This window comes from Ursus americanus, chromosome X (genome assembly GCF_024610735.1).
Source record: "Ursus americanus isolate L20-20 chromosome X, mUrsAme1.1.p, whole genome shotgun sequence".
Lineage (NCBI taxonomy): Eukaryota > Metazoa > Chordata > Mammalia > Carnivora > Ursidae > Ursus > Ursus americanus.
The window spans coordinates 1,649,300-1,671,675 of record NC_142164.1 but is presented as its reverse complement, the minus strand read 5'-3'; the positions used below and the strand labels follow the sequence as shown (position 1 = coordinate 1,671,675).

The window sequence follows — 22,376 nt, the reverse complement described above, 5'->3', positions numbered from 1 at the left end:
CACATGGCTGGTGGCTACTGTATCAAACAGGGCAGATAGAGAACATTTCCATCATTCCAGAAGGTTCTGTCATGTAGCACAACTTCAGAGCCAGTGCAGACTCCAGGCCTCCTTCTGACCCTGAGCTCACTGCCCTGCCTATACCCCCAAGGCTCCTTGAAAAGGAGTGGGTCAAGTGGGTGTGGATGCCTCTGGGCAGCCTGTCTGTCCCCTGGAGAGTCGGGGGCCTTTGCCACCATTGTGAATGGCTGGCGCAGGTGTACCCACAAACATGGCGAGAGAGCACCTCATTCTGGGAGCAGACCTCTGATCAGGCTCCTGCCATGTGCCTCAGGCTCGCTCACCTGGAACATGCCAGCGGGGCCAAGCAGCTCGGCTCAGAAGGGCGAGGTTTTTGGGTTTAAAAAAATAAACAAATAATGTTTATTTCTTTCCATTTAAAAATAACGCTCTTAACATGCATGCTCTTTATAGAAGATTCATAAAACACAGAGAAGTAGAAGACATAGGAACCCCCCTCCATCCTATCACCAGAATGCAAGCCAGTGTTTCCATCTTATTGGACTGGTTTCCTCTCCTCTTTCTTTGCATAGGCCTTTTATTTTCACATTACTGTAATTATACCATGGGCACAATTGTGTAATCTATTTTTTACTTCACATAAGCATTTTCTTTATTAATATAATCCTTTCCTAAACGAATTTTTTCAAAACGGATATAGTTTAATTTTTTAAGATTTTGAAAGCAGTAAGTGCTTATTGCAAAAAGAAAGAAAGAACTTGAACCGCGAGAAGAAGGAGCTACAAATTTATCGAGCACCCAGGATGTATCAAGGCAGTCCTCAGGGCTATAATTACAATTTTTAATGGCTGAATAATATTCTCTCGAGAGATTATAATTCGCTTAATTATTTGGCTATTTGTGGCGGTCCAGGCGCTCGGACCCGTCTTGCTGTCATACGTGAAGCTCTGCGGAGCACCTTGGTGGGTAATGCTCATCGCGTCCCGAGGAGAGAGCGCCCAGACAGAAGCTCCTTCTGCCAAATTGTTCTCCAGAAGGGCTCTTCAGTACATCCGAAAGATTGGCTCACTGAAGCCTTGCCAGCATTAGATATTGTGATCCAACAACCTGGCATAAATATCTAGGTCCAAAATATCTTCTTCAGTATCTAGAGTGAGCATTTTCCCACATGTTTATTTAATTGTATTTCTCTCCTTTTTAGTGATCTGTCTTTTCCTTACCTTTATTTATTGAGACCCTAGTGTTTTTCTTGTGGGTTTGGATAAACTTTACACATGAACGATATTGATAACTTAGCATACTTGTTGCAAGTGATTTTGAAAATTCTTTGTTCTTTGCCTTTGAATTTTTTCATGTACAAGATAAACACTTTCTATGTCACATGTTTTTGTGATTTCTTCCATTGCTTCTGGGCTTACAAAATCCCTTACAAAAATCTGAGAGCTATCCATTCCTGAGTTTGCCCTGCATGTGCGTCCATGTGTGCGTGCATGTGTGTGTGTGTGTGTGTGTGTGTGTGTGTGTGTGTGTGTATGTGGTTGCACTTTAAAGATATTTAACCCTTTAATTCAGGGGTAGGCAAGCTTTTTCTACAAAGGGTCGGATAGTAAATATTTTCCCCTTTGCAGGCCACACAGTCTCTGTCCCAAACGCAGACAGGACAGAAATAAATGGGCGTGGCTGTGTGCCAATAAAACTTTATTCACAAAAACGCTTGGCTGCCAGATTTGACCCTTGGGCCATGATTTACTAAACCCTGTTTCATCCAAAAGAAATCTGTCTTGGGGAATAATATGAGGTGAGGATCTAAGGTACATTGTTTTCCTGAGGGCCAACCCATCATCCCCATTTCTTTTATCAAATGATTTGTCCCCCAGCTACTGTGTCCTTAGTCGGGATGGATTCTGATGTGGATTCTGTCCCATTCTGCAGACCTGCCTGTGGGCTCACACCTTGCATCTTTTAATACCTGACCTACAGGTCACACTTTAGTAATCTTAAAGCAAAACAGACCTCCTTTGCTCTCCACAGACACTGTGGGTCTTCCTCACAGAGACACACAGGGGGAGGCGAGTGTGGGCAGGAGAGTGCGATCAGAAGCAAAGGCTCACAGCTGAGGACAGCCAGACAGCCCGGGAGCACAGGAGCCTCCTGGTTAGAAACAGAAAAACAAAGCTGGCAAGCCAGGAAGGGACAGGAAGATGTGGGAATCACCATCGGTGGCCCTCACCCGGGCTGCTGGGACTCGGGACCCAGATGACAGGGCTCCGGTCTTTTTGCTTTTCTTTGGGAGTCATGTCTTTGGCTTGCCCCAAATGCAGGAGTATTCGAAAGAGCCAACGCAGTCCATTTTCCCCCTAAGTGGCCCGGGAACACCAGCAGTCCCTGAACCATCCCAACCCTGGGAAGCCGTGCACGCTGCCGTTTTGGTGCAAACCCTGAATGGGAGCCGAGGCGCGTGGAGCAGCCGACTCTCTGCTGAACCACCATCTGCATGATCGCCGGCATGGGCCTCGATGGTGGCATGGGATGTGACCGCCAGCCCGGCAGAAAGTGCTCAGCACCATGGGAGCACAGCGTGGGGAACTGCCGGGGCAAGTGCTTCCCGGGCCACGTTGGTGCCTCCACCTGCTACGCCAGGTCCAGGGGACCTTCCCTGACACCCCTCCCCTCAAAAGGCTTCGGCTGTGGTCCTCCTGGGAGAACTCTTGGTTTGGAGCCACAGGCCTAGGAGGGAGGCACTCAGTCCAGGGACAGGCAGCCTGGGCTCCTCGGGCTGCTGGGGTCCCTGACTGCTGCCCTGTGAGTGGGGTGGCCCCTGCGGTCAGAGAAAGGCTCGTAACCTGATTGGCCCAACACCTGCAGCGGGACAGGAGCGTGGGGCATGGGCGTAGGCACAGGCCAGTGCAGGGTGCCTCCCATCCCCACTTGGTTCCTCCTTCCCATGGCCCCTGGTTCCTTAGCCGATGGGCTGTGGTGTGGGGTATGCTAAGGGGGGAGACTCAGACCCCACCACATTGTTGTCACAGCTGAGATGTCCCAACACGAGAGGGGCCCTCCTGCCTCGGCACCACCCCTCCATTCCTCTTGGCACTTCCTGGGCCTGCCAGATCTTTGTGGTGTCTTCTCAGGGCTTTACAGGAAATGCCTTCTGGCTTTGTGTGCTGGGGTCCTCCGCCAGAAATAGGCTTTCAGGACCTGGCCGGGCTTGAACTTTCAGGAGATGGCAGCCAGGCCCTTGGTGACCTTCAGGTCCTGCCCTAGTTGCCGGTCGGGGTTAGTAAGGGGGCTAGAGCCGAGCCTGGAAGCCTTGCTGATAGCCCTTCCTGTCCATCACACTCTCCTCTATCAGCGCGTTCGCGTTCGGCAGCACGTATTCCCCCAAAGTTAGCCGGTGGCGTGAGGACTTTGCTGTCTGGGTCACAGAAGGCCAGCCAGGCTCAACTCCCATCTTCAGTCTGAACATGTCTTCTCTGCTTCACCCAGCACCCTTGCCACTCCCCTCCCAAAGGAACGGCCAAGGCCAAGGTCTTTCCTAAGTGCTCAGAGTGACCTGCGCCTAAGTTCCACATATGGTGATGGTCCTAGTCAGCTCTTTCTCCACGTCGTGTTGGCTCTACGGACCTGGCTCTAACCTCCAACCAAGTTGGGTCCTACTAGGGTGGAGCCTAAGTTTGCCCACACATCTCCCATCCCCCACTGGTGCCTGGTCTTCCAGACTCTTACTGGCCACAGGGAAGTGGATCGTCTTCCCTGACGGTCCTCCTGGCCCCGACCTTGACCCAGTGAGTCTCCCCAAGGCTTTCTTCCCAAGGGCTTCAGCCTGTTTCCAGAAACCAGAGCCTCTCCCCACCAGGACCCACAATGGGGCCCCTGTGGAGCTTATGCCCAGGGGGACGCATGTGTTTCCTAGTGGTCTCCTTGTCTAGTCACCCCTGGGCCTGCAGTGTCCCATGGCTATCAGCTGCCTATAATTTCCTTAATTACCTGTCTAGGCCTTGGGTGCTTCCAGTGGCTTGCTGCTGGCTTTGGGGATCAGAAGCTGGTGGGGGGGGCAGCGAGTGTGGTACCTCAGACAGAGCTGGGGAGACCTGGGGGAGGATTGGGATTGGGCACCCCTCATTCTACCCCTGTGTCCTCTATGAAAGCCAGGAGGACAGGGATCTGCTACCTCCCAGACCCCTCATGTATTTTCTCTGCCCCTTTGGGGGCTGGAGGCATGCCCCAGAAGCCAGCCACGGTGTTTCTGGGTCCCCTCCCACCTGCCACTCCTGAGACCACAGGCCAGGCCCCGCTCACCACACTACCCGCCCACTGCTCGTGGGATAAAGCGGGAGGGGTGTGGGCCCAGTGTGCCAGACCACGAGTATGGGGGGAAGGGGCGGCTGGCTCAGGCTCCCTGCTGCAATGCAGTTCTCTCCTGAGCAGCCGCTGTAATTGGGTAATTAGTGTCATTATGCTTCCTGCCCATCAGCTCTCCTCTCCTGTTCTCTCGCACTCTCTTTTTCCAGCTCTCGCCTTCTCTGGCAGGAAACAAATGACTACCTTCCCCAGGGTAGAGTTGTGACCCCCATAATGACACTCCAAGGCCCCAGCCAGAAAGGGGCTTCCGACTTCCCTCTGTGACCCAGGGGCACCTGGTGATCTGAGAGCCACCCATGTGGGAGTGTGGACTTCCCTCCAGAAGCATCCTGGGGAGCCAGCTATTCCCACAGTGTCTAGCACTCTCCAGGAGGGATTCGTGGCCCTGGCCAGATTGAGGATGGCCCCAGAAATGGGGAAGCCTCCGAGGATTGCATGGGGTCAGCCCCTGACCAAGCAGAATGTTCTGGCCTCACTAGTGGACTCTGGTTCTGACCTATGAATTTTGGGGTCCAGTTGGGCTCAGAGAGAGCTCAGGGCTTCAGGGCAGGTGGAGGTTAGGTGGGCGTGGCAGATGGAGGACTCAACAAGGGGCATTCCCTTCCTCATCTTCCCTCTGGGGAAGCAGGCTCTCTGGGGACCTTGCTAGGTATGCGGGCATGGTTGCATCCTGTCCTCAGAGCTCACACCAACCCAGATGCAAGAGTGGAGAACCAGAGAGGTCGACTGCCTTGAGCCGATGGGGACAGCCAGCCCTGACTCCGGTGGCTGCACTCCCGAGCCCTGAGGTTCATGGGGACAGATTTCCTGTCTAGCCACTTTGTTGAACTCTTTTAATTGGCTTTAATCATGTGTTCATTGCTTTTCTGGGGTTTCCTGGGCAGTCACTTGGCAGAGGAGCAATGTAGAATTCTCTGGAGCCAGACCACTTGAGTTCGTGTTGGCCTCTGCTCCTTGCTGGCTGTGTGACCTTGAGTGAGCTCTTCAACCTCTCTGTGCCTTCGCAGCCTCAGCTTTAAAGTGGGGCCCGTATCACAGAGCAAATCAGTTACAGTGTTAACTCTGTCCCCGGCATGGAGAACAGTGTTTCATGCAGCCCAGGTGCTTGGTATTGCCTGTGACCAGACTGTTACTCTTTCTTCAATCTTCTCATGGTTCTGTCTGCTGCTTTCACTGGAACTTCCAGGACAGTGTCCAATACACAGGTGAGAGGGAGTGCAGCTCCAGGTCATCACGTGTCCCAGGGAGCCCACGGAGGTGTGGGCGTTTGGTAGGTCATGGAGACTACAGGGAGGCATGGCCGGCGAGTCAAGCAGCTGGTGACATTCCTTCCCTTTAAGGATACAACCCTGAGGTTAGCCCTATCCCCCTTCTGTCCTATGTGCTGTCCCAAGTGTAGTCCAAGAGTAAGCTGTGTCCCTGTTCCTTTGCTTGAATCCCATTGGTCAGGACATAGTGTCACATGTAGCTGCACCAGAGTTGGGAGAATGTAGTCATTTTGCTGGATGACAAGATGCCTGATTAAAAACTAAAATACAACGTTGGAAAAGAGGCGCAGAAATCGGGGAATGTCTAGCAAGTCTGTGCCACAGCCTCCGGGGGGTTCGTTAGCACTTTCTAAACAGAATGCAGATGTGGAGGCCAGGCCTTCCCCAAGTTTTCTGGTTCCCTTCTGGTCCCTTCTGAGGACAGGGTGGGGTCAGCACCTCTGAGGAAATGCACGTGGGAAGTGGGACCACACTTCTTCCGGGTAGAAGGGCAAGAGCCAGAGGCAACGGCCACCAGCGAGCCCAGCTTCCAAGCTTCTCAGTCTCTGCCACCTAATAGGGCAGCCACCCGGCTGAGGCAGGATGTGGGTGGTGTCAGGGGTCACCAAGCGCAAAGGGTGGGGGTAGGGCAAGTGCAGAATGGTCTGCTTAGGTTTCCATTTCAGAGAGAGGGAGCTCCTGAAAGTTACAATTTCCATGGGCAGGACCACTGGCTCCCCGCCGGTCAAGGCAGGGGGATGCTTGCAGTTTCTGGACGCAGAACTGTTTGGTTTCGCGACTGTGGTTCAATACAGAGGCCATCAGATTTCCTGTCTGAACGATTTGCAAGTGTACAGCTCTGTGGCATTAAGAGCATTCGTTCTTATTTTGTGCAGCCATCCCCACCATCCTTCCCCAGAACCTTCCCAGCTTCCCAAACTGCAACTCTGCCCCCATTAGACACTGACGCCCCCTCCGTCTCCCCCCAGCACCCCCTCCCCCCCGCCGTGCCCACCGTCCCACTTCCCGTGTCTCTGCATCTGAGTACTCTGGGCACCTCGTAGAGGTCGGACTCCTACACTATCTATCCTTTTGCGCCTGGCTTCTCTCACTCAGCGGAATGTCTTCCAGGTTCACCCGTGCTATAGCAGGTGTCTGAATTTCCCTCCTTTTGAAGACTGAAGAACATTCCATTGCGTGGATAGACCACATTTTGTTATCCGTTCATCCCTCGATGGGCCCTTGGGGCTGCGTCTACCTTTTGGCTGTTGGGAATCATGCTGCTACGAACATGGGTGTGCAAATCTCTCTTCAACCTCTGCTTTCACTTCTTTCGGGGATACACTCAGAAGTGGCACTGCTGGCTCCTACGCTAAGTGTGTGTTTCATTCTTTGAGGAGTTGCTATACTGTTTTCCGTAACAGCTGCACCATTTCACATTGTCCATTGGGGCTTGTTTTAACTGGAGAATTCTGAGCCCTCCCAGGAGCTACTGAAGGCAGGCAAACGTGTGGCATCGAAGCTGGCTGGGCCCTGGGGTCCCCAGGCAGAGGGCTTTGCAGACTCCCACTGCCACCCTCTTCTGACTATGAAGCTCCGACTGGGACGCGTTTTTAAAGTCCCCTGGTGGAAAGGGGGCCCCTCCACATCTGGCATCCACTGTTCCAGATTCAAGTACTGGGGCCATGAGGTAGCCAGGGGTACTGTAGAAGTTCACCCACCTGTAGGCAGGGGCTGAATGAAGGACACCCCGGGTCCCTGCCACCTCCAGGAATCTAGACTTGTGTTTCTCCAGGTTCCAGAATCCTCCTTGGTTGGGCTCTAAGTAGCAAGGACTTCCAGTGCCTGGAGTCTGTGTACTTTCTGCTGGCCTCAGACGGTCCTTTGAGTCTGGACCAGGCACTGGATGGGAAGCATCCTTTGCACTTGCTGGCAGCCCCCAGTGAGTCCCCGGGGTGACCCTAGTGGCCTGGTTGTGGCATGACAGGCCCTCCCTAGGGGCAGCCCAGCAAGGGCAGAGTGCCGGTGGACCCGTGGACCAGTGGACAGGGTGTGTGTGTGTGTGTGTGTGTGTGTGTGTGTGTGTGAGTTTGGGGTGAGGGTGCTGCGGGGCTGGCGGGGGGGGGGCTGGCCCTTTTCTGCTGTTACTGTTTTTGCACAAAGCTGTTCCCCATGAGAGATGCTTGGCTTGTGCACAATTGTACCAGGAACAAGGGGGAGGAAGGAACGGAGGGGGGACTGGCCCTTTAAATCTGTTTTCTCTGTTTTATTTCCTTCTTTCTTCCCATCCTCCTCCCTCGGCTAGCACAAGTGGTGGAGCTGTGAGGGCCCAGGAGCTGCAGTGACGGTGCCTCTGAAATATTAATGAGGCTGTTCTCTGCCTCAGCTCCCCCCTCCCTCCTCGGCTGAATGCAGGCCTCATCCTGGGAGCCCTCTTTTCCCTACCAGGTGGCGAGCCAAGGTGTGTCAAGCAGAGGGGAGGGGCAGGGGCTGGGCAGTAGGGAGAGGGCCTGGCAAGGGAGGGGGGTGGCGTGAGAAGTCAGGGGTTAAAGGGGCGCCCAGCCACATCTTCACCTGCCTGAGATTAAAACCAGGTCCAGGAGACGGCAGGGCTCTGCCGATGGCAGTGGCATTTCCAGAGGGCCCCTGCACCCACTGCCCACCTGCTCCCAGCTGGCCACACCCCACATCTGCAGGTGTGAGGGAGGTCTGGGCCAGCTGGCAGGGGAGGGGGGGCGGGAGGCGGCTCTTGCTCTTCCGCTCTCGGTTCTGTAGGGCCTGGCCTGGGTTCCAGGTGCTGGGAGGTGGACAGAGGAGGGGACAGTTTTTTTAAAGAATCCCCACAGTGAGTCACATTGCTTTGCCATGGGTCCTTCTGGAAGGCATCCCTTCTCAGTGGGTCTGTCGGAAGTTGCCAATGGGCAGTGGGCCTCAAGGAGGACAGTGGTGCAGGGCATGTGCCAGGGTGGGCCCTGAGGCCCACATCTCTTGCCCTCTGACCCTGCCTCAGATGTGACTTGGCTATGCTGCATTCTCCTCCTTTCTTGCCTTGGGCAAGCACAGGGGAAATGTTCTTGTCACCAGTTTACTGACCCCAGGGCTGAGGGCACCGTGACTTGGGAGTGACGCAGAGAGCTGGGACTTCCTGGCTTCTAGTCGGTGCTGCCAGCCAGGCTCCATCCGTCCTGGGGATGCACGCCCACTCAGACACCAGCAACTGCACACTGGTGGTAGTGGACAGTGACTGCAGGGGGACTATGTTGCCACCATTGAGAACGGCCTGAATTCTAATGCATTGCCACCTCTGACTTGCAGGATTTAATTCTGCATTCCTTGTCCCCTCTGTAAAGGTGAGGGTGGGCAGCCCATGTGGAGTAGGCAGCTGGGTAGAGCATGGAGCCAGGCCCCCTGGGGGAGCACAAGGCTTCTCTCTCCTGGCAGCCAGGGGGCTAAGCTGCTCCGGGTGTCATGACTCTTCTCAGGAACACGGAAAGCAGAGCCAGGAGGTCTGGGGTCATTGAGCCTCCCTGAGCCTCAGTTTCTACATCTGTGAGAAGGACAGCTGTGTTCTTGCCCCTTGTTTATGAAGTACAGTGAGGGAAGCATCTGGAGTGGGGTCCCCAGAGAAGGGAGCTTGGGAACAGAGATGCCCCCACCTCATTCAGGAAGCTCCTAGCTTTCTGGTGGGTGGTGGGCTGCCCAGGGCCTTGGGGGAGGAGGTCAAGAAGGCAAAGCGGGAGATCCGGACGCATTAAGTCAGAGGTGCTGGGAGATCCCCCAGTAGCCAGGGAGGGCAGGTACAGAGGGGACGAGGACTCCTGGTTTCTCGTCAGGTCAATGCCAGGATGGAGCAAATATCAGAAGGCACGAGTCCCTCTCTGTGGAGGTTTGCAATTCAATTAAGCCAATTAAGGTCTGAAAGATGAAAGAGTACCAAAATGGTACGTTCCCTGCACTTTTAGTGCCTACAAACCGTTCTAGGCAGCCAGCCCAGGCCAGAAAGTCTCTGTCAGGCCTGCAGAACTGATCGGCCTGGTCACTTCTGTTCTTGGCCATTCTAGTGATGGCTACTGTCCTTATTCAGAATGAGGGAGGCAATTGCCCAGGCTTAGAGAGAACCCAGAAAAACAATAGTATGTGCCATTTGATCTACAGCAGCCAACAGTCATACAAGACCGACTTTGACTTAACTGATGGCTCCTGTCTGCCCTATTGCCTATAGAGTGAATGAAGACCAGGAAGGTTAGCGTGAGCACTGTCTTTCACTAAAGGGCTCCCCCCAGACCTGCCCTTCAACCCGATGCTCTCCCTCATGCTCTCCAGGTTGGTGGTCCCCCATAAAAATTTTTTTAAAAAAGACCCCCAGCTCTTCGTTGACCAGCCAGGCCTCTGTTCACTCACTCTTCCAGGCCCCCGTCCCCACCCAGGGCTGACCGTGTGGTGGACTTCCGGCCAGTTCAGTAACCACATATCTCAAAAAGCTTACGACCCTGAGAGCGGGGAAGGCACGCTCACAGGTCACTGCAGTGCCGAGCAGAGTGGAATAGGGACAGCGGCCGGATTACAGACTCAGCAGCGATCAATTTTGGCAGAGACTTTGTGGAGAATGTTCCACTTGAGTTGCCACTCAGATTTGTCAGAGGTCATCAGGGGGAGAGAGGACAGAAGGTTTGCAGGGTATATCTGGAGGGCTTGGAGCTGGCAAGGCCATGTGCCAGGGTGTGTGCTGCCACGGGCATACCAGTGTGCGGTACCGGCAGAAACAGGGCGTGTGGCTTTCCAGAAGCCAGTGCAGCTTGGAGGCAGAGAGAGTGGCAGCACCTGAACCAGGGAAAGTGGTGACCCAGAGCAGGGTGGTGACAAGCTGCCCAAATGGAGGGAAACCGATGAGGTGGTAGATGGAGACGTGGGGCTTGCTTGGTGGGGGCTGAGGGAGAGGGAGCAGGCCACAGCTGCAGGCGGGGTGCCAGGGGATGCTGAAGTGCAGAGGAGCGGCAGGGCCAGCTGAGAGGCACTGGTGAGGGCAGGAGTGCTCTGTGTCCCACAGAAGGTCAGGCCTCGCCTCCCTGCCCAGTTCCCTTACCATGAGTCACCACAGGCCCAGTAGGCCGCAGTGATGACAGCACACCAATTAGGAGCAGCTCAAGGACCCTGTGTGGCTGTCTGGGCCACTGCTGTTGCTTAATCAAGGGCAGGGCCACGCTGGGGGCAGCAGTAGGGAACAGGAGGGGAGGACAGAGCTCACCTTCAGAAAGCCCTGTTTTGGGGGGGTAGGGCGAAGAGAAGACTATGCCTTGGGCATGAGCAGGTGTGTAAGGGTGTGACCTCCACCAGGAGACACTGCTGTCTCCCAGCATCTGCCCCTGAGCCCACCCAACTCTGAACCATTCACTCTGTCACCCCCTGGAGCTCTCTAATGCCATCTGGGTGGGGTTGGGCACCTTCCAACGGAGGCTTCTCCAAGTGGGTATAGAGGCCAAAAAGATAAAAGGGTTCTAAAGGAACAAAATCATTCATCTGGCTTCCCTTGTAGAAAGAACCCCGGGGAGTCCCTCAGCAGCTCTGTGGGGTCCATGCAGGCACATAGCTGGCCCCTGGGGCCCTGGGGCCAAAGTGGAAGGTCTGGAATGCGGGCCAGTGGCCTGCCTACCAGAGGCATCAGAGCCTGGGGTGAGTGCCGGCCATTCCCCTCAACCTGGGAGGAGGGGCCTACCGGATGGGGCCGACATGGCATGGGGACTCTGCTCAGGGACAATTGACTCACATTTTTGCTAAATGCCTCCCCTACCCCCCCAGCCCCCACCAGGACTCACACCTCACACAGCCCATTGGTTGGTCTTCTCTCAGCAACGCTGTCCGCCTGGGGCCTACTCAGGGGATCTGTGCCTACACAGATGAACCAGACCCTGTCCCTTCCAGCCAGCGGCCAGCAGGCTAGAGGGCTGGGAACACGGAGCCCAACCCTGAGAGTTTCCCCCAGGTTGCCACGTACTGGGAAGGGAGAGGCATGGCAGCGGTGCTCAGGGTCAGAGAAAGGAGGGGAGAAGAACCTGGCGGGGGCAAATGCATGGGGTGGGGGCAGCAGGCAAGGCCATCTAGAGAGGTCGAAAGCTGCCATCGCTGCCTGCAGTGGCTCCTGAAATGGCCTGAGGTCAGGATACCCAGGTCTCTCACTGCATCCGGCCAAGCCTGTTTCCTGTGCTGGCGAACTGGAGAGTGATTCCTACTGCGCCTACCCAGGTGAGTGGGGTGCCTTCGCATAGCACCCCAGAAAGAGCCCACTCTGCCTCACATGCCATGAAAATGAAAGCTTCACTTCCTTTAAGTTCTGGGCGCTCTGCTGCTCCACACGTCCCTGAGCTCAGGACCGGCCTGCGTCGCCTCCGCCCTCAGCCCCACGGCCAGGATGACCGACCAACTGACTGCAGCCCCTCCCTCATGTCCTGGCCTCTGCCCCTGCAGTCTGTCCTCACCAGCAGCCTTCTGCTTGGTGATGGCCTATGTCACTTGTGGCCCCATGGGATCCGCAGCCCCTTGCTCCCACCAACCTATATCATTACCTGCCTTCTCCCTAGTATCAGAGCACTCTTCCCTCCAGAAGAATGGCTCACCTTTCTCAAATGTGTCCCTTCCAAGAGGCCTTCCCTGACCCCACCCCCAGTGAAACCATTTTCTCCATCAACTCTCTCACCTGCTGGGTACCCATCTCCCAGCCAGAGAGCACAAGAATCCATTCAGTCCTGTCACCGCTCTGTCCCCAGCATGGACAGCCAGTGAGGGCATATAGCAGACGCTCAGTAAGGATTTGTCAGACGGCAAACTGCAAGGACGGGCAGTGGGAAGATGCGTGGGAGTGGAGAGGACGGTGCATTCTCTTGTCTGCCATTTTGTTCCCACATCTTCCGGCAATGAAGGCTGCTCCATGTGGAAAGAGTCTAGAGGATTAACACTTAGGTGCCCAAAGTTCTAAACCATGGACCACTTTGGATGGGCATTTTCTGAGGTGCCTCTCTGCGTCCCAGACCTCACGGGCGGGGACTGCCCTAGGTACATGTGCATTTTCTTGACAACACAGGGCCAGTGTCCAGAGGAACTAAGGCCCCCACGTGTTCTGAGGCCCCTCAGTGGTGGGTGGTAGGCATAGGGAATGGCCCTTTTCTCCCAGAGACCCTGGTCTTGTCCCTGGAGGGCTGTAGTACAGCCCCACTGCCGGTGTCTGCTGGGCTCTGAGGAAGAGGTGGGGGATCTCCTGAGAGCAGAGACACAGGGCTCTGGGCTGTTGTGTTCCCATGGGCGGTTCTAATCAGAAACCCGAATCAGTGGCCAAGTTCTGCTTCCAAGAAGATCCTTCTGAGCCCAAAGCCTCCCCAAAGGCAAGGGATTGGGCCCAGTTGAGCCATACTGTCAGGAGGCCTCTTGCTGCTGTGAAGGCCAAAGCCATGTGCACTGAGACAAGTTCAGTCATGGGAGTTTGACCTTTGGGGATGCTTCCACGCATGCTCTCAGTATGCGTGTATGTGCTGGGCAGCTCCTGAATCCATTGTCTGGAGGGCAGAAGGGTGTGGAGGGGAGCGGATGGCATCACGCTGTGGGGCAGGGTGATGGGGAGTCGCCGGTGACCTGTGGCTGCTTTCTGCTTTCTCCTATGTGCCCTCTCATCCACCTCTCCCCTTCTACTCCCTTTATCCCTACCTTCCCCCCATTCCCTCTCTCCCTTTCACCTCCTGCCCTCCTTCTCCCTCTTTACTCCCTCCCTCCAGGCCACCTCCCTTCCTTGCCCCAGCCCCCCAGGTGCCCTCAGGGCAGCAGAGACACCCTGCACACTAAGCCTTGACCTGGCTCCCAGGTGGCCCTGTCCATAGCTTGGCCTGCTTCCTGGACCCCTGTGCAGCTCCAAGCCTGAAACTGTGAGCCACAGGGGCTTTACAGCATGCCGGCCACACTGCGCCAGTCTTAATCAGGCCAGAGCAGGGAGCGTGATGGAGTGCACAAGCTTTCACTCAAGGTGGGGCACGAACAAGGGGAGAATTGCGGCACAGACAACCCGCTCACCCGTGCCACCATTCAACCCCAACACATCGCCACTGCTTCAGTGTGTGTTCCTAGATGGATCGGGAGGCCGTTAGAGCCTCCGTATCCCAGCTGGGCTGGTGCTGGCAGCAGCAGATCCCTTCCGGGACACACTAAGGCTTCCTCCTTCCCCTCCTAGGCAAGTCCTCCTGCCTTGGGTGCTCATGCTGGGCAGGACTAGGGGATGGCCTGGCAGGTGGGCCTGGCAGGGCATGACGGCCACTGGCCAGCCTCGGAGGTGAATTTTGCCATCAGCAACTCATGGCTCAGACTGAATGCAGATCTGCAGAGAACACTCTGGAAGAGTAGACCTCAGTTTTGTCTCAACTTTGCCCCTGGATTCTTCTCACCTCTCCCCAGGTGTCCGTGCTCAGCCACTTCCCCGCTGCAGCTCCCTCCATTACACCTCACCCAGGCCCTGGGACCTCCAGTGGTCACCCACCCCTAGCCGAGGCTGCACCTGTGAAGAGGTCGGGCACCCTGTCCTCCCAGCACCACAGGCAGGATGGGCGACATGGCCAACAGCTCCATCGAGTTCCACCCCAAGCCCCAGCAGCAGCGGGAGGCCCCTCACGCAGGCGGCTTTGGGTGCACGCTGGCCGAGCTACGTTCCCTCATGGAGCTCCGAGGAGCCGAGGCACTGCAGAAGGTCCAGGAAGCCTACGGGGATGTCAGTGGGCTTTGCAGGAGGCTGAAGACCTCGCCCACAGAGGGTAAGCCTCCCAGCAGAGCCCCAGCGCAGGCCGCACGTGCGCCAGGGATGTAGGCTCATAGGCCATCTGACACCCCCTGCCCAGTCTTCAAGGGGCATCCTGGTCAAGGGCTGGGTGGTGCTACTGCAGCCGTTTCCTAGAGGCACTCTTGACCCTGACTGTGCCCTCCCATGGTGGCCATCTCCCATTGCCCCCCAGCAGGAGATGCTCTGTGTGGGGTAAGGAGGTCATCCTCTGGGTAACCTGGGGTCCTCAAGGAGCTGTGGCCCGATCCCCTCCATAATCAGCAGCTCCCTGCTCTCACCTCTTTGGGTTAAACAGAAATCAAGCAACAGAGAAGGGGAAGGAAGAGGACATCATGGTGTCGGCATGCACATGCAGGCTGGGCCCCCATCTGAAACCCCAGAAGCTCTTCTGAGCAACGGGGTGGGGCAGCCTCCCAGCACAGAGGAAGAGGAAGGCAGGGCCCCTGTCTGTGTCCTCTAGGTTCCCTGTGTGCTCAGCCCTATGTCCAGTTAAGGGGCACAGGGAGAGGAAGCAAGGGTGCAAGGCACAGGCCCTCTGAGGGCTTGGGCTGCAGGGGCCTCTCTCTGGAAAGTGAGGGAAGCAGAGTGCTGAGTGGAGGTGCCCCTGGTCACAGCGTGTCCCAAAGACGTGCAAGCCTGAGACAGTACAGATCTGAGGAGAGCTGCTGCAGGGAGCCTTAGGGAGGCTGAGGAACCTCCTCTAGAAGGTTCCAGAGGTAGAGGCCTGACTGCCATCTTGGGTCCCTGCCTCTGCCCCGAAGCCCTTTCCCCCTGCTCTGGAGGCAAAACTCTGCCCTACCCTGCACCAGCCTTCCCCAATACTGCCTGCTGGGTCTGCAGGGAGGCTGGGACCACCAAGAGCCAGGCTTGGTCCCAGATTCCAGGAGTTTGAGTGTTTTCTGGCCCTGCTAGCATGTCCCTGGCAGGGCTGCTAGGGCCATCCCAGCCCGGTGCCAGGCCTGTTCTCCGCCAGTGGTGATTGATCTCATCATCTCACATCTCAGCTGTCACACCTTTGTCTACCCAGGGCTCTGGCCATCACCCTTGTCCTCTGCTCCCTGGCCCTATCTATCTGTGGGGGGCACATGGGCTGGAGCAGGGGTGGAGATGGCCCGCCCGAGAGGGTGCCCACCCCGCCAGGTCAGGGACTCCAAGCCTAAGTGGCCTTCCCAGGGCCGCCTGGGTCTCTCTTGCTTTGTGCTCCAGAGGGACCCAGCCGGGTGCGGGGAGTTATAGGGGCAGAAGGCTTGGCTCAGGGCCGGAGGGATCTCTCTCCTTCCTTCCTCCTTACCCCCCCAGCAGGATTTGGGGCTGGGGGGAGGCTGGGGTGGAGGGCCATTGAGCTGCAAGGGCTCTGGCCTCTCGCAGATAAAAGGAAGCAGATGGGCTTCAGCTGGCAGCTCTTCCCTCTGCCTGTCAGGCCTTGTTAAATATTTAAAATGTCAAGGCCCCTGGGAACCTGCCTGATTCTGCTACAGCGGCTCTGGAGCTTGCCCGGTGCCTGTGGAGGGGCGGGCGTGGAGAAGGGCAAGTGCCCAGGTGGGTGGCCAGGCCACAACAGAGGGAGCCAGCCAGGCCTGATCTGCGTCCTGAAGAATGAGCACTGTGAGGACTACCCTCCCCTCTCCAAGCCCAGGAGCCCTGGCCCCCAGCACGCGTGCTGACTCAGCCCTGGAGTGCTCACCCAGATGTCCCCACTCCTGCCTGGACACAGTGGCCTCGGCTTTGGGCCCCTCCCAAAGGCGCACCCCAGGCCCCACGTCAATCTCCTGGCCAGGTGTGCTGGCCGATTGGTGCTTTGGGGAGGGTGGGGAGTCTGGGGAGGAGATTTTGTCTGTTCCTGGCAATAAGCACATCAGTGGGCTCAGCCTTTGTAGCTATCCAAGAGGATTCCAGAAGCCAGGGAACCTGGGTCTTGGGCCAAGCTCAGTGGTAAGCCCACTGGAGGGACCCAGGTCCCAGCCCTTCCCCTTGTCTGGCCTTTAGCAGCAGTCATGGAAAGGAGAGGGCGGATTATCCAGGAACCTAATCCAATTCTGATGGCATCTGGCCTCTGCTCTGTGTCCATGCCAACCAGCCGGCCCCTGCCCCAGCACCCTGGACCTGGGCCACTGTTGGGGGCCTGCTGGTCAGGCACATGCATGGAACCAGAGGGGCTGCAGCTACCTCCCGGCCTCCACATGAGTACCTGAGCAGCTGTCGGGACCCCCAAGCCTGACAGGAAGGCCACAACCTCGGGCTGGTATAGGGCAAGAGAGAGAGAAGCATTGCTCCAGCATCAAGGGCAACTCAAGGCCAAGGAACAGGCTGACAGGGGGAGGGAGAGAGGGAGGGAGGGGGGAGGGAGGAAGGAATGGAGCCAGCTCACTCCTGGGGAAGGGGCCCCAAGGGCCCGGATTCCCTTGGGGCCAAGCTGGCATGTGGGATGAGGCAGGCAGGATGCAGACTTATGGTGCCACGGGGACCTGTACCCTTTCTCAGGCAGGGATGGTGGAAACCCTAGGTGTCTGGGAGAGCCAGGGTTCAAGTGCCTCCCTCGTCCTGACCCTGCATGTCATATGTCTTAGAGCTTAAAGACACAGGCCTCAGTCAGGAGTCGGGCACAGGCCCTCAGCTAGGACCCCAGCCCCTAGGAGCTGAGGTGCTGAGATTCTCCCAGACACCCAACTGGAAAGTTGTAGCTTCCAGAAACTTGAGCCCCGGCAGGGCCCAGGCACCACGAGGCCCCGGGGAGAAGGGCAGGGACAGCTGCGGCTCTGCTAGGTGGGGGGCACAGCATGTGATCATCGCCCAGCTGGGGAAATGTGCCAGGGCTGTGCCGGCTGTGGGCTTTGGCTCTTGTCAGGCCTTCCACCTCAGGTGGGCCCCCCCGCCCCTCCCCCAAAGCCATAGTTCCCTGCCTAGCGGACACCCACCATCCTTCCTCCCAAGTTCTTCTGCACTCCACTTGGCACTTCCTTGCTCTCCAGTCGCCTGGGGGCCAAGTCCTGTGTGCCTTCCCAAGCCAGCGGGGAGCACCCTGTAGACTGGGGACCCCCACCCCCCCATCTGCCCTGCCGGTTGCTCCCTGCCCCCTCAGGACGCCGAAGGAGTTGCAACTCCTCAGGACTGGAAACTGCAAGCCACCATCCGTCCACTAGGTGTCAGTGTGGGGCTGGACACTTGGGGGGCAGGCCTAGAAGGAAGTAGTATCCTGAGGGCTGAGGGAGGGCCCAGAGGGCTGTGTCCCGTCTGCCTGCCTCAGAGGAAGGTGGCCAAGTGGGTATCTGGCCTTGGGAGGAGGTGGCCTGGACGTCAGTCCCACATGGAAGCTTCTGGTGGCTTCAGGCATGGGCCTGAGAGGACTTGTGCTCTAGAGGCAGAGGCCCAGCAGGTTCAGGGCAGGCCTGGGTAGGAAGTGGTTGTCCCAAGAATGAGAAGGTAAGGGCCCAGCTTCCAAATGCCAGAGCTCACCCCTATGTGGGTGTTGATTCTGAGTCCTTTATCCCAGGTCCAAAACAGTAGCTTATCTGGGATGTGGAGGGGGGCCTCCCAGGGCTCTGAAACTATTGGTCAGGCCCCTCTCAGACCCTCAGCCTTCCTTCACCGTGCTTCACCTGCTCCGGCCACAAGGGGTCCCCACTACGACAGGCTTCCTCATCCTTCACCCTCCTTGTCCTCTGCCTGGTGGCCAGGGGACCCCACGGCATCAGCATGAGTCACTGGCAATCCCATTAGCTTCATAGATGTTCACCAACTGCCACGCATGCAGCCCCATAGGGGTAGGGGAGGGCGTGCGCAGGGCAAGGAGCCCACGTCCCGCCTCTGCCCTTCACTGTGACCCCCAGCTCAGAGCTCAAGGTTGGCACTGCAGTGGGTCTAGGGACAGCATTAGGAAGGAGCCAGCTGTCTCTGGAGGGCAGGCCATGAGAACACAGGGCTGGGGATAGTTCCCATGCACCTCTTAAGTGCCGTGGGTGCCAGGCCCACACTCAGCAGCGTGGGCAAAACAGACAAGGTCTTTGGGCTGCTAGAGTCGACCCTCCTCCAGGTCCTGTCAGATGATAAAGGCTCTGTGTTCCATACATGCAGTTGGACCATGCCCCCCTCTTGCTGGCTTAGCATCTGTGAGGCTCCTGTCATCCTGACCTGGGGTCAGGTGCACGTGGCAGCAGAGGAGTCCTGGGCTGCCAACAAGAGCTCCGACTCACGGGTGTGAGGCCCTTTCCCTCCCTGGCCTCAGTTTCTTCCTCTGGACCCTGGAGGGATGCTATGAGCATGTCAGCCTACTCACGGCCCACAGGGGGTCAACTACCCTGGGCCCAGCTGACAGTGGGCTGCTGTCCCTGTGCCCTCCAGCGCTGTCTCGTACCAAGCCCTGCACCCCTGGGAAAGCCTGGCTGTTCTCTTCTGTCTCCAGGTGACACTTGGCCATCCCTGGCCCAGCTGGGTCCCCTCTGCCCATCGCCCATTTGGGGTGTTATGGCATTCCTTCCCATTTGCCCTTTGAAGGGAGCCAACAGAGCCCATAGACATCCCTGCGTCTATGAGGAGAATGATCCGGCCACATTGTTGTGTGCTGTATGGTGCCGGAGTTGTCCGTGCAGGCCCTCAGGCTTTGCGGAACGGCCCGCGGTGCCAGGCCAGCGCATGGCTGCCTGCCGTGCAGGGGTTTTCAGGCAAGAGGGCAGGACAGGCGCCCTGGACGAATAGGACAGGAAGGCGCAGGGCCTCACGTGGCTGCTCTTGCCCATCCTCTTCCGTGTCCCTGCTCTCCATCCCTGCACCACACAGGCCTGGCCAACAATGCCAATGACTTGGAGAAGCGCAGGCAGATCTATGGGCAGAACTTCATCCCTCCCAAGCAGCCCAAGACCTTCCTGCAGCTGGTGTGGGAGGCCCTGCAGGATGTGACCCTAATCATCCTGGAGGTAGCTGCCATCGTCTCCCTGGGCCTCTCATTCTATGCGCCACCCGGAGAGGAGAGCGAAGGTGAGCGGGGATGGACCTGACAGGAGGGAAGGAACGGGACCTGAGTCAAAGGACCACAGCATGACTCTCCCGCCACCCCACCCTTCCCTGCTGTCCTCGGGCACAGCATGCGGGAATGTGTCAGCTGGGGCAGAAGACGAAGGGGATGCCGAGGCCGGCTGGATCGAGGGAGCCGCCATCCTGTTGTCGGTCACCTGCGTGGTGCTGGTCACGGCCTTCAATGACTGGAGCAAGGAGAGGCAGTTCCGGGGCCTGCAGAGCCGCATCGAGCAGGAACAGAGGTTCTCGGTCATCCGGGATGGCCAGCTGCTGCAGGTCCCCGTGGCCGCACTGGTGGTGGGAGACATCGCACAGGTCAAGTACGGTGAGTGCACCCAGTGAAGGCCTTCCCCAGCCCCCGCCCCGGGAGCACATGGGCCTTCACCTGCGGGGGCACAGGGGCTGAAGGTGGGGGCTCAGGCTGGAGACAGAGCCACAGGAGGGCAAGATGACAGGGCTGGGGTGGGTGGATCCTCCCCCAGAAAAGAGGAGACTGCAAGAAGGGGGCCCCACACCCTGGGCTCGAGACCTCTCCTGGGGCAGGGGGGAGGCAGCAGGGAGGAAGGCTGCCTGAACCACCCACAGCCTGTGCTCCCGGCTGCCTGGCTGGCCTTAGGAGACCTGCTCCCTGCTGATGGCGTGCTCATCCAAGGCAACGACCTCAAGATTGACGAGAGCTCCCTGACAGGCGAGTCAGACCACGTGCGCAAATCAGCTGACAAAGACCCCATGCTGCTCTCAGGTGAGGCCTCAGGGCGCTGGCCAGGCTGTGGGGATGCCAGGATGCAGGCACCCAAGAGCCTTGGAGGCCACTTGGCCCGGCCATCCCCTCAACCAGGGGCCTCCTGAGTAGCCCTTCTGGTCGAAGAGTTTGAAGATTATGCCCCCCAAGAGGCCAGAGTGTCCTGTGGGAGGCATGATGGCGGTAGCTCGAGCCACTGGGAAAGGAAATGGGTACTCCAAGCCCCGAAGGGCCCCTGATATCCTGTTGAAAGCCCCAGAGGTGAGGTTTGGCTAGGCTCCTCCCCAGCCCAGACACTCAAGCAGAGCCAGTGGGGGTAGTGTTCCCTTTCCAGAAGGTTTTGGCTTAGCCCACTGTTTATCCCAGTGGCAAATGGAGTGTGAAACAGGACAGAAAGCCTAGAGGCCCCAGGTGGGCCCTGTGAGGACCTCATCTTTTCTTCTGGGCAAGCAACTGCTCCTCTGTGGGCCTCCAGGTCCCCTCCAAGCGAGGGATGAGGCTTCAGCCCAGGCTTATGGTCAACATAGCCTCCAGGGGCCTCCAGACACTGAGTCCCTGCTCCTGGGATTCCTGCAGGAGAACCTGTAGATGTTCAGCATGACTCCCACCAGTGGTGCAAATCTCTGTCTTAGTCTCTCTGTGTTGCCAGGTACTCATGTCATGGAAGGTTCTGGAAGAATGGTAGTGACTGCCGTTGGTGTGAACTCCCAGACAGGCATCATCTTTACCTTGCTTGGAGCTGGTGGAGAGGAAGAGGAGAAGAAGGATAAGAAAGGTAAGGAAACGGTGACCTCCAGATCCCAGCGCCAATGAGGGGCTGGTCCTCTCTCTATGCAGTCTGCTCGCTCTTCTCTCATCTTCTGCTGGCCTAATCCCCTACTCCACCTCCAGCTGCAGGGAGAGCCAGCCCTCAGGTGTGGGAGACCATATCCTCTCTTCTGATTCCCTTTGGGGGCCCCTCTTCTGGGGTCATTGCCCCAGAGCCAGCAGGTCAGGGGCCCCCCAGTTCTGTGTAAGGGCAGCTTCCCTTGGGCAGCTATTCCTCAAAGGCTTTGGGAAGTGTGCACCAGGGTGGGGAAAGTGCCCTGCCTGGGTAGGAATGGGGTTGGAGGGACAGGGGCCAGCCACCTTGGCTTGGGAGAGTGCTGCTGGGGACCTTGTGCCTACCCTCGGGTGTGCCCATCCCCCATGGTAGGGTGCTGAAGGCCCCGCCAACATGGCAGCCAGGGAAATGTGGGTCATACAGCCAGAGGTAGAGGGTTCCCAACAGAGGATGTCCAGGGCAGAGGAAGCTTGGATGGGGTGGGGGCCCTCACCCCAAGGGAAAACAGTGTCAAGGGATGGATGTGTTCTGAGAGCCCGGCTCTGTACCCACCCTGGCTTCCCCAGGCACGGCCAGTGTCTCCTCCAGTCCTCAGAGCAGGTCTTGTAAAACTACAGAGCTGTCCTCAGTGCCACCCCCATACCAGAGTCCAAATCCCAGAGTCAGGACCCCATTACCCACTTTGATTCAGGCCTATACCAGCTCATGACTCTTCTTGCTCTAACCTGGGTCACCCCTCAGGCTGCTCCTGCAGTCAAACCAGGTGGGGAGCAGAATTTTCTAGATGTGTGCCTCTGAGAGAATTCACTCAGGTACACTGGAAGTCCAAAGAAGCCACACGTGTGTGGGGAGAGCATGTGCTGAAAGCCTGCAGCCACCAGCCCCACCTCAGCCAGTCAGGGTCCCTAGACCCAGAAAACAGGCAACAAGGGGGCAGGTCAGTGTAAGGACGGTTGTGCTAGTGTCCCCAGCCCTAGGCTACCCTGATCCTGGAAGCACATGACCAGCTATTGCCTAGAAGCTTCCATGGGCCCTGTCCATCTTTGCCACACCAAGCCTCCTCTCCCTGCAGGGCTCAGCCTAGCTCTCCACAGTGAGCACACTAGGGTCTCTAGGCAGGTGAGTGGTGTGTAGGTCCCTGGGCCTCCATCGGGGCTGGGCTGGAGTCCCCAGGCTTCTCTCCAGGGAACCCTCGCTGACTGCTTGGTGTTCCTCCATTGACACCATGATGGCTGCTTGGCAGGGTGCTCCTTCTACCCTCCTTCACGGGCCCCTCCCCTCCAGCTCTGTCCCTTAGATGTCAGTGGTCTTCAGGACGGGGTTCTGGGCCCCTCCTCTCCGACCTTGACAAAACCCCGCCAG

At 57.6% G+C, this 22,376-nt stretch overlaps 1 protein-coding gene across 1 annotated transcript in view; it reads left to right on the top strand.

The window, feature by feature from the left end:
* The window catches only part of ATP2B3 (ATPase plasma membrane Ca2+ transporting 3), a 63,698-nt gene that overhangs the window by 3,996 nt on the left and 37,326 nt on the right, over window positions 1-22,376 (top strand). The window contains exons 2-6 of the mRNA XM_045802408.2: window positions 14,061-14,413; window positions 19,213-19,410; window positions 19,517-19,774; window positions 20,066-20,191; window positions 20,841-20,966. Of these exons, the coding sequence (XP_045658364.2) occupies window positions 14,206-14,413; window positions 19,213-19,410; window positions 19,517-19,774; window positions 20,066-20,191; window positions 20,841-20,966 (916 nt within the window). The 5' untranslated portion in view covers window positions 14,061-14,205. The remainder of the gene's footprint in view (window positions 1-14,060; window positions 14,414-19,212; window positions 19,411-19,516; window positions 19,775-20,065; window positions 20,192-20,840; window positions 20,967-22,376) is intronic.